We start from the raw sequence: 15,710 nt of genomic DNA, 5'->3' as shown, positions 1-15,710 counted from the left end.
GAACTCTCATGGATGTGGCTTGTGAGCATGAGGAGGACTTGGGGGACCTGTAAAACCCTTTCAGGTCTGGCAGACATGTGGGCGGCTGGCTCTAGTAGGTTCTTGGGGGGAGAGGTACATCTCTCCGTCTCTGACAGTTAGGGACCAACTTTGCAATTGTCCTACGACTGACTCCCTTGTGCTAATTGTGCAGATGCAGAAGGGCCACTGGACAGGCACAGCCCTGGTGCAGGGGGTTCAAAGCCAAGCTGTGCTATCTCCCCAGAAGCACTAGGGTCTTCTGCAGCTGACTGGGGTGCACTGAAGATTGGAATAGTCTGGGGTGCATCAAAGACAGGAAGAGACAAGGCTGGGAGGCCCCATGACCAGGGCCCCTTGGTCTCGCCTGAATTTCCCCTTTTTTTAAGGTGTTTCCAGAACAGGTTGGCTTTTTCGGGGGAGGGGAGTTTTTCCCTCAGTCAGCTGCCTCCTGTGTACCTAACCTTGGGTACAGTCCTTGCTCCACTTCCCCTACAGGCACCAAAGACCCTTCCCAAAGGCAAGAGAACTTTCCAGTTCCACCAGTGCATCTGCCTCTTAAGGGAGATGTCACCTAATGGGGCTTTGCCCGGCTGTTTTAGCCAGTTCCCATTACAATACATCCTCTCGCTAAACCACTCTCCTCTCCCCAGCTTCTTCCAATTCTGTCTCCCCTTCTTTCCCCTTTTTCTCTTGCTCTTTTGCTTAGGTGCCCAGACCTCCAGAATCCCCATTCCAACACCTTTGATTGTGCTGTGTTGGCGACACCTTAAGGGACAGAAGCAGCAGCCCACAGAAGACCTCTGCCTCTGTTTTCTCTGCCATCTTTCCATGCAGCTCTGGAATCTACAGAACCCTGCTGAACATTTATTATGGTTCATTCACTCTCCCACTCAGAAATTGACCTTCACAGAGCCATGCTGATACTTATGCCCAAACTATTTCCCCTTAGACTAAGGGAAAAGGTAATGCTAAGTATCTAAACGAAGCAGCAGTAACTATTTCTGACTGGCTTTGTAGAATCACCCATTCTGGGTGCTGTGCTTGGGGGGTAGCACTAGTAAATGAGTGCAACATTCAGCCTTCAAGCCCCTCCACCTTAATAGCAGGACAGTCAACTCATTTGGAAGAAGACACCCTCAAATTCATGTTGTCACCCACTTGTTCTCATCAGCTGCATTTGGAGGGTGACCCAGGTCCTAGCTCAGTCCCTCACAATAGGATCAAAAGGTTAGAAATGTTGTGTCAAGAGGACCAAAGTGTGTGTGTGTGTGTGTGTACCAAAAGGTTAGAAATGTTGTGTCAAGAAGACCAAAGGTGTGTGTGTGTGTGTGTGTGTGTGTGTGTGTGTGTGTGTGTGTGTGTGTGTGTGTGTGTTTGAGAGAGAGCAAAGGAGAGGGAGAGAGAGAGTGGCGCAGAGAGAACAAACAGGTAATTGAAATTCGATGTGGACTGGTGATTGAGATGGTGGGAGTAGAGAAAAATTGATTCAGAAAAAAGTCTTAAGTCTGTCTTCAGTCAGAAATAGCCCTGTTTCAGAACTGCTTCTCAGCGATTGGTTTAGCTGCACTGGGTCTAGCCACAATTTAGCTGTGAGGGTAGGCAACCTATGATCAACAGTGACTCAGCTAGCTGGGTTTTAACCCTGATTTAACCATGGTTAGCTGAAATGATGCTGCCCAGAATGTGTGCTTCTCTCCACTCAGCTAAATGGTAAGCAATCCCAATGTTGGCTAAACTGATAGGCTACGTCTATATTGCAGGCTTTTTGCGCAAGAACAGCTGTTCTTGCGCAAAAACTTGCAGAGTGTCTACACTGCATGTGCATTCTTGCACAAGTAAATTTACAGTAAAGTGTCGGCACAGAGAGCTTTTTGTGCAAGAGTTATTCCTCTCCTCACAAGGAATAAACCCTCTTGCACAAGTGTTCTTGTGCAAAAAGGCCAATGTAGACAGGAACAGGGGTTTCTTGCACAAGAAATCCCTATGGCTAAAAAGGACATCAGAGCTTTCTTGTGCAATAGAGCATCCACACTGCCATGGACACTCTTGCGCAAAAGTACATCTCTTGCACAAAAGCACATGGCAGTGTGGATGCGCTCTTGTGCAAGACCTTTTGCACAAGAACTCTTGCGCAAAACAGTTCTTGCACAAAAAGCCTGAAGTGTAGACGTAGCCATAGTGTAAACAAGATCTTTGACAGAGAGAAGGACTCAGAGAAAGAACAAGTTTAAGAAGAATGTCAAAGTAGGAAAGAAATAGAAAGAAAATACAGACATTGAAAAACAGACATGTGCATAGAGAAGAAAAAATGAGTAATGGGAAGAGAAAAACGAAAGGGTAAAAAACATCCAGGGGAAGTGTCTGGCTAGTGTTGCTTTTAATTTGACAAAGTGTTTGCTTTATTCAATGTTTTGACTGTTTGATTTATTGGCAGTTTGGCTGCTTCTAGAAAAAAACAGACAGCTAAAAAAATTCCTAGCTTTGGACAGGAGGGGGGTGTCACTGTGGGCCCAAATCTGACCCCTTTTGGGATATTATAGATCACCCTCATTTTGTGTTTTGAAAAGCTGGCTGGTGTCAGTATGCAGTCTCTGGGGCATGAGGCTCACAATAAAGTCCACAAGAGTTCTGCAGGTATTTGCTTACAGATTTGGTGGGGGCCAGGTATGAGCTTCAGACAGTATATTCTACTGACATGGATTCTGCCTCCTGCCTCTCCTATGCTGTGTCCTGAAAATCCAACGTGTGAGATCTGTGTTTGCCTGGGATAGTAAAGGCAGGGACATTGTGCCCTTAAGCCGGGGCTGCACAAGACAGCCTCCATGGGCTGAATCCAGCCCACCAAGCACTTTGATCCAGCCCATAGCTGCTCTGCCACTCCCATGCCCCCAGGCCAGTTGAGACCTGGGGACGGGGAAGCTTTCAAAGTCTCCTACCCCGCACCAGGGACACATGGCACCAGAGGGACCACCAGCTGTTCAAAACAGTTGGCAGTTCTCCCTAGGTGCTGCACTGCCCTGGCAAGGTGGGGGCAGGCTCAAAGACTTCACGCGCTCCTCACCCCAGGCTAATCAGGGTCTGTAGGCGGGGAACATGTGAAGTATCCTGGCCCCGCCCCTTCCACCTGAGGCCCCGCCCCTTCCACCTGAGGCCCCGCCCCTTCCAGGGCAGCCTGCGACCACTTCCGAAATTGGTGAAGTGGCTCCCTTCAAAAATTATTGCCCACTTCTGCCTTAAGCAAAAGAGCATAACAGGAGATCGGGGCGGGGGGGGGGGGGTATATCAGCAAAGAGGGGAGAATGGAAGACAGAAGACTCAGGAGGAAGGAAGGAGACAGAGAGAATGGTGGCGTGTTCGTGATCTGAGACTAAAAGCCAGACTGTCCCAGCTGCCATTTTGCATATTTTCAAAATCAAGCTGCTGATGGAGTAAAGGAATCTGTGCCTGGGAAAAGCCAGTTTGTTCTAGTCTTCTTCAGAATTCTATAGACGGGGTGATGCGCATGAAAATAGAAGTCGCTCCCAAAAAGTGGTTCTGGGAGTGCAATTTACTACTGGTGTAAAGGAATGTGTAGCTCAGTTGAATTCATTGGTATGGCAGACACTTATGTCAGCACTGAATTTTGCCCTGGTGGACTGGAAAGGGAAAGGCACAGAACGACAGTGGTGGAGATCCCTGTTTCACTCACTAATCGCACTGTATGGGCTTGATTCTCCTGTCACTTGCATCTGGTGTAAAAAGCAAAACATCTCCACTAACTTCCGCAGAGTTATTCCAAAGTTCCATTTAGGTGCATGAGAGGAAAATCAGGACCTTTGCAGTTGCGTATGAAAGCAGTACGCTATTGCATGGCATTGAATGCCAGTTCTGTAATCGTTCCCACAGAGGCAAGAGAAAGGAGACAACTTCATTTCTAATTCAGTTATGATGGCATCAAAGAGGACCAAAGCCTTTTGCTTTCCCTTGCAGCCAGGAGTCTGACAGTAATAATTCTTTGCACATATCTAGCATCTTCGCTGCTGACTACTCATTTTATTCAACAGAGCGAAAGAAAAGACTCATTAATTCCATATACTCCCAATTTCCCTCTCCCCCACGACCCTTCCCAGGGAAGAATGATAAAAACGACCTAGTCTCACTGTCAGTTTGTGAAATTAGGGCAATCATTTACACCAGTAGAAACACAGGCTACTTAAAAGCCTACGGGTGCAACTGAGCAGGGCTTGCATTTGAAAATACAGGGTTTTCCAGACTGGAACAGACCTGGGGTCCACCTAGTCTAGTATCCTGTCTCTGACAGTGATTATCACCAATGCTTCAGAGGAGAGTGTAAGAACACCACGTCAGGAACATGTGGCGTATTCTCCCCCTAAAGATCTCATTTCATTTCTAACAGTGAGAGGTTGTCTTAAGACTAGAGAAGCAAGAAGATTTAGATCCTTGTAAAATGTTTATCAACATGAATTCTAACAACTCCAACTATTCCTGCCATCCACAAAAATGTCCCTCCATTCATTGAATGTTACTAGGTTCTTGGCCTCAACATCTGTCTGTGGCAGTGAGTTCCGCAGTCTAATTACATGTTGAATGAAAAAGTATTTCCTTTTGCTGCTTTTCAGTTTCGTCGCATGGCCCCTTGTTATATCACAAAACATGGAGAAAAGATGCTCCCAACTGATCTTCTCTAGACATATCATTATTTCATGTATTTTAACCACATCCCCTCTCCTTCATCTCATTTCTAAGGCGAGCAATCTCAATCTCAGTCTTCACATGGGAGATTTTTTCATGCCCCTAATCATTTTTGTCGCTATTCTCTCCATCCCTTCTAGTTCTGCAATAACCTTTGTGAGATGAGGTGACCAGCACTGCACAGTGTGCCAGAGAAGGCTGCACCGCTGATTTATAAAAAATCATTATCATTTCCATACTATTCTCCATCCTATACTTTATGCATCATTAACATCTTGTTTGCTTTTTCGCCTGCAACTGTGCATTGAGCCGAGGTTTTCACTGAGCTGCCTACCTTGATTTCCCAGTCCCTTTCCTGAGCTGATGCTGTAAATGTGGAACCCGGTCAGGGTGTACGAGTGGTTTAGTTTTTTCCCTCTGCCCCCAAAACATGTATCACTTTGTCACATAGAACTTCATCTGTCATCATGTTGTCCTTCCATCTAGCTATTCATTTGGGACTCAAGCAGCAGTCTGCAGACTTTTCCCCGGTCCCCAAACCCTTTAAATGTCAGTGCTAAACTCAGCTTTCCTTTCCTCTCTTGCAAAGAAAACCTCCCCAGTAGAAGTAGATTTTTGGGAATTAATGCTTGCCATGGCACTTCTCCCTGAAGGTTGGAGATTATTCACAGCACAACACTCACCTAGGGCTGTGGCCAGGGCACCCCTTATTTTTGGTAGGACCTAATTCATATCTGAGGGCTGCTGTGAACCACTTATAGCCCACTGTCTGGCAGCCTGCAGCTGAGCCTGATCCTCTGCCAAACTGCCAATGAATCACAAAGGGCAGGAGGAAGCATAAGTAGAAAAATTGGCTCAATGGTGGGCAACTACCATGAGGGCATGGAAGAAGAGGGGAACCAGGTCTCCCACTCTCAGAAGTGGCAGCCTTCCCTCTGAAGAAAGAAGAGGAGGCAATGGGGAAAGGAGGGCAGGCAAGTGTTGAATTTGGCTTCTCCTTCACAACAGCAACAGCTGTCAAATTCCTTGTTGGAGGAAGAAAGGAGAGGAGCAGCTGATGATGATGAAAGGAAGAGGGAAGGGCAGGGGAGGGGGGGAAAGAGGCATTTAAAAAAGGGGAGTGGGAAAAACTCAGAAGTGGAAAAGGAAGAGCAGATTTCAAAGGGTCAGGCTCCTTCAGTGAGGGAAGATAAAGAAGCGACTGAGATGGGGAAGGACCAGGAATAGATAATGAAATAGAGGAGAGAGGACAGAAAAAGGAGAATGCAGGAGCAAAGGGAGCTCGAAGCCAGGAAAGCAAGAGGACGGGATCATGTAATAAGATAGGGACATGGGGGGGATGAACAACAGAGAACAGGGAGTGAACATGAGAGAAGCATCGAAGGGAAGGGAGAGCTGTTTTTGAATGAAAGAACAGAAAGGAGATACAGATGAAAAAGAAAATAAAAAGGGGAAAACAACGGAGAGAAATGAGAACAAAATAAAATGGAGATGGCTAGAATGAATCAAAGATGGAGGGGAAGGAAACAGCTGGGAATAGAGATGCAGAAGTAAGGTCACACACGCAAGGAAAAACCCTTGACTTTGAGGTGAATTTTATTTCACATCAGTTCTGCATTTCCCCTGAAATGCACCCTAATCGCTGAACATCTGGGGGAAAAGAAACGGGTGGGCTGCAGCTGAATTATCTCGCAAAGCATATTTTCTTGTGTGACCCCTTCGGAGTGGGCAGGACCTTGTGTGATGTGCAGGAGCACAGTCCCTGTCGCCTTGCTCAGTCTAGAGGGCAGAAACAACACAGAATGGAGGATGGTAGCTTCCCCCCAGAGACAATAGGGAATGTTCAGCTGGCAATCTGTTCTTCACACAGGGGCAGTGATAGACGAGTCTGAAAAGATCCCAGGCTTACCATTGCTTTGGGATTTTGCTTTTAAATAGGGTGGTACTCCTGCAAAACCTCATCAACCCTCCTGCCTGCTGTTCCCCCTCCCGTGAAGAACTGTGGATTAGATAATACTAAGATGGAATGGATGAAGGGGAGCACAGAGAAAGGCATGGGTTAAAATGGAAACATCAAACAGGAATAGCTCTCAGTATCTCTGGAAAAGAGAACATTTATCTTATCCCCCATGTAATTTCTTTATGCGTTACTGCTGCCACACTATATCTTTGTGTCCCTCCCACTCCATTTCCCACCCACTCCCTTCAACAAGGCAATTCCTGGTGCATTTCAGGACAATATTAACTCCATGCTCGCTCACTCTCTCTCCATAAGAGGATTCATATTTACTCTTTTAGAGCTATTTAGAAGTCCGTTCCTAGCCCTTCACCATTGTAGATGAGCACTAGCTAGTGAGAACTCACAAATGAACAGGGCCACCGGAACAATTAGTGTAGTGGGGGTGCCGAGAGCCCTGGAACTAAACGGTAAATGGATATGATGAAAGCTGCCTCAAGCCAGGGGGTGCAGCAGCACTCCTAGTTCCAGCCCCTATACAAATGCAATGAGTTTTCTGGTCTCAGCCTGTTGGATATTCACCCACCTCATAAAAGCTCTGCACAACTTGCCATGATCTACAGCCAGCTCTGAATTAAGCCTAGAGGGGAACCAAAACCATCAAAGCTTCAGGGCTCCAAAATCAAACTTCTTGCCTGTTGTCCCTTAACCCTAATGAAATGTGATCCTGCTTCCCCCACTTCTAAGGCCTTGATCTTCTTCACAGTGAAGAAGCAGCTGGCTAGTCCAGATCATCCCTCCCCTTAGCAGGTGGAAAGCCAGCAGCAATCAGCTATGCGCTGGGCCATCGCCCGCTGCTCTGACTCACTCAGCACTGTTCTAGGCCTCCTGTGATCCTGAACCTTGAAGGTACAAGAAGCCTGACTTAAGTTGTTGCTGTTTACAGCATATGCTCAGAGGAGGTCCAGGAGTAGAACAGCAAGGGGTACTACTAGTCAGGACTGAGGGGCACTGTCAACGCTGTGTGAGCTAAGGGCTAGAATAACAGGCTGAACTAAGCTGCATTGGCAGAGTGGGGTGTGTGTATGAGGGGGAGGGGAGTGGTATCAGAACCAGGACCAGAGTCTGAGGAGCAGATTAAAGTACAATGACAATGCTACGAGGAGGTCCAGACCTGAAATAACGGGGGCCTATGCAGATTAAGGATGAAGTCTGCTGCCAGAACTAGACGGAGAAAGCTCACCCAATGCCTGTCTGCACTCTGCTTTATGTTGCTGTCAACCTTTCCTTTTCACAAACGCTGAAATGGCACTAAACTCCTATGCACTATTCAGATATATCAAGCTGGAAAGAGAAACAGATCAGCTCATTAATTTTCCTCGGGAAGGGTCTCTAGGCAGGAATTATTTTCTGCACCAACATCTATTCAATTACCTGTCTTCACACTAGTGAGATCTACAGGGATGTCTAACCCTGCGCACATCACTCATGCCTTCTCTCCTTGGACTATTTTCTCCTTCCTCCCCAGTGTAAAAAAGCCTCCAAGAGCTGTCCCTTTTCTAATAATAAAGACATGACAGAGCCAATAACAATAGAGAAATACAAAATACAGCTCATTTCTATTTAAGAACATAAGAGCTGTCATACCGGGTCAGACCATGGTCCATCTTACCCAGCATCTGTATCAGAGCTTCAGGGGGATTGTACAGAACAGGGCAATTATGATCCACCCATCTTCCACTTCTGCTAGTCAGAGGTTTAAAGTCAGTCTGAGCATGGGATTATATTACTGGCCATCTTGGGTAATAGCCATTGATAGACCTATTCTCCCGGCATTTATTCAGTTCTTTTGTAAACCTGGTTATACTGTCAGCTATGACAACATCCCAGCACAATGAGTTCCACAGGTGAGTTGTATATTGTGTGGAAAAGTATTTCCTCGTGTTTGTATTAAACCTGCTACCTTTAATTTTATCAGGTGACCCCTGTTTTTTGTACTGTGTGAAAGGGTAAATAACACTTCTTAATTCACTTTCTCAGGATTGTATAGGCCTGTATCATATCCTCCCAGCCCTTTACTTTTCTTTTCTAAGCTGAACAACACTAATGTTTTACATCTCCCCTGAGATGGAAGCTGTTCTACTCACTATATCATGTTTACAGCCCTTCTGTCAAACTTTTCTTGTTCCACTATATTCTTTTTGAGACGGGGCACCCAGAACTTCAAGGTGTGGGCACAGTCTGGTTTTATACAGTGGCACTGTGATATTTTTGTCTTATTTTCTAGTACTTTCCTAATAGTTCTTAACATACTGTTAGCCTTCATAAGGCCCCAATAAGCTACTGTCTTTCAGTTTGTAAGATTCTATAAAGGGAGGATTAAATTCGTCCTTAGTAAAGGAAATCTACAGTTAGAACAGAAGTATTACTCAGAATAATACAAATACGAAGGGTGTATGCAAAGAGGAAAATGGTTTGGAGGATCAGCAACTTTCTTAAAGGCAGAAAAGGTGTTGAGTAGTGGCAGATCCATAGGTGCAGGGAGTTTGCAGATCTCAGCTGTTTGGTAGGTGAGTGAGCAATTTAAAAAGTGTGCGGGGTTTTTATATTGGAAGAGTTGGTCTCTGACCTGTTAAGAAAACCAGCACAAAGATTCTTGAGTGACATGGGAAATTGCTTTGACAGAGAAGCTCTACGAGAAAGAGAGAGAGGTACCTGGAGGAAGATCAAAAAGCATCACTAGTCTGGCACTTTACACACAGGAGCTTATTGGTGGGCTGGCAGAAAAGGGGCAAGGACCCTCTGCCATGAAAGAAGATTGCGAGTGGAATCACTCCAGCATAGAAGGACCTCCAGTATAAGGTTGAAAGTCCATTGCAGGAAACCAAACTACTGTCTTAAAGAAGTGGAACAAAGGGACAAGATTTCCAAAAGGTACTAGTGGTTTTGAGCGCTTGAATATTTTCGTGCCTAACTTCAGACAGCTTAAAGAGACTCAATTTTCCAAAAGTGCCTCTGAAAAGCACGCTCCCGCTTCCCCCAAATAACTAACCACTTTTGGAAATCTTGGCCAGAGATACTAAATTTCCCTCTTACCGCAGGATGAGGATGGGGGAGGTGGATCACTGCAGGGAGCAGAATGAGTGGAGAGAGCCAAAAGCAGAATGAACATGGAGGCTGATACAACAGTCACTGGGCCGTATAAGTACTGGAGAGGTAGATAGGGGCAAGAAAGAGGAGGGAGCTCTAGGTGGTAACTGATTGATGAAACAGAAGGAACCCAGAAGAGACGCATCCATTGGGGTACAAGAAAAAAAACAACCGTAAGATATTACTACATCACTTCTCCACCACTCTCTAGCTCCCACCCAGATTTCACTGAATCCTTGGAAGCCCCAGGCAACTCCCTCCTGCTTGTGGCCTGGCCAGCATCTGTCTGTCAGTAAGCAGAGCACAAACACCGATTGCTTCCTCATGTCTCCAGCCGTGTAGCTGCTCACATACCACTGGTCTCTCCTCATCTCACAGGAGGGACCCAAGCCCACTGAAGTTGCTAGAAAAACTCCTACCCTCTGGTGAGTGTGTCTCACTACAGTGTACCAGCACCCTGTAGATGTGGGGGGTTTCCAGGCATGGGGCCATTTTTGCCCTTTCCACTCATCCTGCAGTTCACAGAATGGTGAGGTCAGAAGGGACTGTCAGGATCCTCTATTCTAGGTCCCAGGTGAGATCTTAGCCTTTCCTCTTCCTGGGTGCCATGCTCCCAGTGAACTCTGTGGGGAAGGAGGGGACAGGCCTTCTCCCCCAAACAGCGAGCTCTCAAATATTCTGAGTGAGGGAAGCATTTCTGATTCTCTCTCCAGGAAGGGGAGGGAATCCAACCTCACTAATAAAACCCCCAGAGAGATGAGAAGCAAACACAAAGTTGCTTTTCATTTGCGGCCATTAGGCAGCCGCTTGACAAGGAGATTTCAAAACCTCTTCAGCTAGGGAGGGGGAAGGAAAAGAAATCCAACCCCACACAAATCCCTGCGGGAAGGCCAGTCCTAGGGAAGCATGAGGCACTGCTGAGTTGTCCCAGCACAGGCCAATTCCTCCTAGTGTTGGGATTGTAAAATACCCCCTTTGCCCATCACAGTGCTGCCAGGATTGGTGGCAGAGCAATACAACAGGGGAGGGGGGGCTGATTCTTGCTAAGGAGCAGGGCTCTCAGCCCTACCAGCACAGGCTGAGGCTGAGGGTCCTGCAGGGGGCCAAGTCATCTGTCTGTCTGTCTGTGTCTCACGCCCCAGGTGCAGGGCTGCACTTTCCAACCCTTGCAGCCCATGCCCAGAGCGAGGGAGGGAGACGGAGAGCATATTAGTGAGGGCGTGCAAGGGGCTGATGGCACCTTTGGGGATGGGGGGAGGGGCGGAGGTGACAGGAGAACAAGTGCGAAAAATGTGAATACTTATTTTTTCCAAGGGGAAGGGTTTAACTGCCAAATAAGACAAAGTCCCTAATATCTGGAGGTCTGGTCACCACAGGAGGGGGGGACAATTACGATCTTTTAACGGCAAATAGCCCACTGCGTGTAATCTACCGGTGGTCCCAGCTCGGGACATGTGGCCCCCGTGCCTTTCGAGGTCCTGTCAAAAGTGGGGGACAAATACAACCTCCTGCTCCCCACCCCATTGTAGCCATAGATACGTGCCTGCGGACACACACACACACAACATTTCCTCCACCCGTGCCCTGCTTTCCCTGTCTCTCGCCTCTATCTCCCTCTTCGCCCGGGCACCTCAGCGGCTCCTTGCCCCTAGAGCTGCCTTCCTGGCTCCGCTTTGCTTAGCTTTCCCCGCGAAGGGCTCTGCTCAGCGCTTCACGGAGCAGCCGTCTCTTGCTCCGGTGGGTATGAAAGCTGCCGGGGAGGCTCTTCATTACGGCGGGGGTTTAGGGTGGGGGAAGGGAGGGGTGTTTCAACCCTCCCCGATTAATTTGCCGCGATTGATTTCCTGGCTGGGAGCTGGCATATAGTATTCAGCATAGAGCTCCTCTGCAGAGTGTGTGAGAAGGCAGCGCTTTGGATTGAGAAAGGGCACCAAATGCAGTATGCGTCAAACAGAGCATCGCTCAATGAAGTCACTTAGCTATTCAAAACATGTCCAGCCATCACTCAACCGTTTGCACCAAGAACTGGGAGGGAGGGGGCGTTCGCGCTTCTTCCCGGACCACAACCCTTTCCAAACAGCCGCGTTAGCCTGGCTTGGTGGGAGACATTAGGACATACACAGTGTATTGCCTCCCCACCCCCAAGCCTCCAGGGCTGGTTTTAGAAAACCAATTCTGCGGAATCCACTGCCCGTTCCTCCTCATCGGAGCGATCCAGGCTAATTCGGTGGACCCGTGGAGACATGTTCATACATGCACATTCGCTGTGTAGGTCCCCACCCCCAATCGACCCCTTCTGCTTAAAGTCTAGCCTTTTAAAACACGGTTTTACGGTCCGCTGAAATGCTGTGTGTCTCCCTCCCTCCACCACACAGTCGCATTAGTGGCCCTCTCCTGCCAGGAGGTAATTTTCAGACCATCCCTCCCCCAATGCACACAGACACCAAGAGCAACCCTAAACAACACAGATTCCAAAGCAAATTGCTGCCTCTTCCTCTCCCTCCTCCTCCGCCCCCCACGTCTGAGTCCAGGAACTGGCTGCAGTGCCGGTTCTCTCGTTGCCATCAGACATGCCCCTGTCTGTGAGCGCCGAGTTACTGTTTAGTTTCCCCACGTTATGCTCAGACTGGTTTTCTGTTCAAAAGACTTATTTATTTTTAGCCTTTGCAGCAACCTTTTCAAGAGAACAAACACACAGGCGGGGGAGAAAAATCCCCGCAAAAACAAAACCCACCCCAGCAGCGTGTGGCTGTTCAGAGACATTACGAAATGCTCTTGAACTCTGCTTGAGCCGAGCGCAATCATTAGGGTTTTCCAAATCAGGCTGCTTAGACATAACAAGATTGGGGGTTAGGTGTGTCCCCCCCCTCCAGCAAGGGAACTTGATATTTACCTATGAGGTGTTTTGCATGTTTCTCACTTCCCAGACTTATGATCATCAAAGCAATTTGCAAAGGAGAGCAATTATTTGACTCTGCTATTATAGCCAACAGTGCACCAGTTATGTAGCATTTCGCTTGCTTTCCCAGGCAATAATGATCCGGAAAGAGGCGGATCACACAGTTGATTTTAACAGGATCTCTTGATGTGTGCACATTGCATAGATTACTCCAATTAGGAGAGATTTTTTTTGAAGGGGGGGAGAAGGAAAGGATAAAGGAAGAGAGTAGACAGCATGTTTCCCCCCTCGAATAGCCTTTTCTTTCCTCGGCAACTAACCCAACCACCCTGGTTCCACGGTGGAAAGCATGAAGTGAGAAAATGGTGGAACGTGGAGAGATTTATTTGGGGAGGGAGGGGGTCCGGAATCAAATACCTTCCAGGCAGCAGGTTCTCCATAATCCAGAATGGGTCATGACTTCCTCGTTCTTTTTGCTGGTTTCGTTCTCACTGACACTTTTAGTCTTGCAAACCCCTCTGGAGTAAAGCCAGTAGTCGGTCCCCACAGCTATGGTCATCAGGCTGAAGGCAGCGAAAGCACCAACGGTGGTTAAAAGCATCTGAACACCTCTGTCAAAGAGCCCCATAATTCTTCATTATACAAATACCCAACCGCCTTCTGATTCTTGGGGTGTGTGTGTTAATAAAATAATAATTCCACTACTAATATAATGGGTATATATAGAGAGATATCAAAAAGGGAGGTAAGAAAGCCCACGGAAAACAGTGTAAATTATAAAGACCACACGGGAAGAGGCTTGCCTTTTAAATCAGAAACGTTCCGGTTGTCATATAAAAATAAAGGAAAAAAGAAAAAGGAAAAAAAGAAAAGAACAAAAAATAATAAAGAGAGAACCCCCCCAAAATTAGATGCCTTAATCCCTTTTTCTAAAATTCTGGTCTCCAGTTTCCATATGTAATGGCTAATTTGGAGATGGCTTCCACAGTGAACAGGGGAGCAGCAGTAGCAGCAGCAGCATCCTCAACACAATCTCTCATTATCTGGACCTAGACAGTTAGAGATTGTAAGAGCAGAGATGCAACCTTCAGGCTTCTTGCTTAGCTCTGCAGCCTGCGCCATGAAAATCCTTTTTCTTCTCAGTTATCTTCCTTGGATTTTGGTGGCTGGTTCTTTTTTTGGGTTCAGATTCCTTAGTTTTCGTCCTTTCTTTTTTCCTACCACCAAACCAGACTTCTCAGTATACTGTGATCCCTTGATTTCAGCTGTACAGGTGCTAAGGTCTTGCCTTCCATGGCTTTCCCCCACAGCAGCAGCGGTTGTTGTTGGTAAAGTGGGCAAGGGAGGGGGTTTCTCCCAGAGAATCGAGACGGATTTCCCTCCTCCTCTTGGCAAAGCTTCTGAAAATAAGGGAACCAGTGCCTTGCTGCAGGATTTGCTGCCTCTGTCTCTCCTCCCTTGTTAGTTCCTCTCCCACCTACTGCATTAACGTGGTGGTGCTGAACCGGACAGCTCCCCCGCACCGATTTCTCCGCGGTGCTGAAGAACAGCTCCTGTACCTCTTGACCGGGATGATGATGGGAAACTGAGGGGTGGGGGGTGGGCAAGCGCTTCCACTTCCTATATCCTTCCCCCCCCCCCGTGTCTACAAATGTGAGTGGCCCTGCTCTGCTCAGAGGAGCAGGAAGGGAAGAGGCGGGGGTGTTTAGCCTTCCCACTTGTCCTTTCCTGGTTTTACCCCTCTTCTTCCGAACCCTGAAATGGTAACTCCCCTAGGCTTTAGGAGCCGAGAGAAAGGCGTAGCTGGATCTCGCTCGCTCGCTCTCAGCCCAGCCTCCTTCGCATTCCAGCTATACGTGCCCAGCGCTCCAAAGACAACCCTCACATCACAGTTAGACCAGCACCAAACTTCAATCAGCCGTTTCTCTTCCCAGGAGACGGGGGAAATGTAACGTGGAAGGGTAATTAAAATTTATTTTTTAAAACGCGCTTGGTCTCCATTATTCTCGGGCTGGCTACGAGTTACATAGTGGGCTTTCCACACTCCCTCCCTCCTTCTCATTTCTTTGTCTTTACCTAACCAATCGTGTCTGAATCTCTGGGTGTCTTTCTCTCTCTTTGTAGCTTTCCGTGGAATACCAAATGCTGCTCCAACAAACAGACATTTTGAAAAAGATTAGCAATGAAAAGGGCTTTTGGAAAAAGTTGCTGCACATTGAACTCCCGGATCTCAAAACACAATGCCCCTTTCATGTCGACATCTGACAGAAAGGTGCATTGGTTGAAGTCAGAGTAGTTCATTGTACCTACGTTTCCTGGGTCAGACCTAACTCGTTAGTACCGAATTGGAAAACATGTCAGTATTGCACAATGTAACATACATGAAAGCATGCCATCATCCTCTCCCGCCTCCTGAGCAGTATCATTACAAACAGCAGGTTAATTACATTAGTCACCTTCTCATTCTATACCTGTAACTGTTCTTTAGTCTAAGAGTAGTAAAGAGAAAAAAACACTTCATCTAATTTCCCATGCTTCCGATTTAATTTCTCTCTGACCAGGCTCATAGTTCAGAGAACAAGCGGCCAGGAGGACTGCTTTAAGTTCACTGTTTTTCGGCCATGGGTGCGTGTGCGCAGGGAAGCTGAATCAGTTGGAGGGTTTGAGACACGTTGCAATTTCATAACTCACCCTCTCTCCTCCCGCCCCTCCCCCGCTGAGCTCATGCTTGTAAGACAATCTCTCAGAAGTCTGCTGAACGCTAAAGAGTTTGTTTAAAACAGTGAATTACAAACCAGTTTGCACCAGGTATAAATTAACCTCTAAACGTCACCTCCTGTCATCGAGTTGACTGACCTACAATAAAACACATTTATTTGCGTATCAGCTTTGCAAATAAATGACCGAACTGCTTGGTGTTAGCCTAATTTTCTAGACTAACCATTTTTGCCCACACATGCACTGACAGGTTTGCTCTTGTGTGACAATTAC

The 15,710-nt window shown here is 47.2% G+C and overlaps 1 protein-coding gene across 2 annotated transcripts in view; it reads right to left on the bottom strand.

The window, feature by feature from the left end:
* Positions 1-14,461, bottom strand: part of CACNG2 (calcium voltage-gated channel auxiliary subunit gamma 2) — a 67,365-nt gene extending 52,904 nt beyond the window's left edge. Inside the window, exons 1-2 of one of the 2 annotated variants that reach the window (XM_006133804.4) lie at positions 13,805-14,459; positions 13,137-13,282 (exon numbers count right to left, since the gene is read on the bottom strand). In XM_006133804.4, the coding sequence (XP_006133866.1) occupies positions 13,137-13,278 (142 nt within the window). In that variant the 5' untranslated portion in view covers positions 13,279-13,282; positions 13,805-14,459. Of the gene's footprint in view, positions 1-13,136 lie in introns of both variants that reach the window. The other variant, XM_006133803.4, reaches the window with a different exon arrangement.
* Between the last annotated feature and the right edge of the window lie 1,249 nt (positions 14,462-15,710).

Source organism: Pelodiscus sinensis, chromosome 1, assembly GCF_049634645.1.
Source record: "Pelodiscus sinensis isolate JC-2024 chromosome 1, ASM4963464v1, whole genome shotgun sequence".
In the NCBI taxonomy this organism is placed as follows: Eukaryota; Metazoa; Chordata; order Testudines; family Trionychidae; genus Pelodiscus; species Pelodiscus sinensis.
This window is presented reverse-complemented; position numbering and strand designations above follow the sequence as displayed.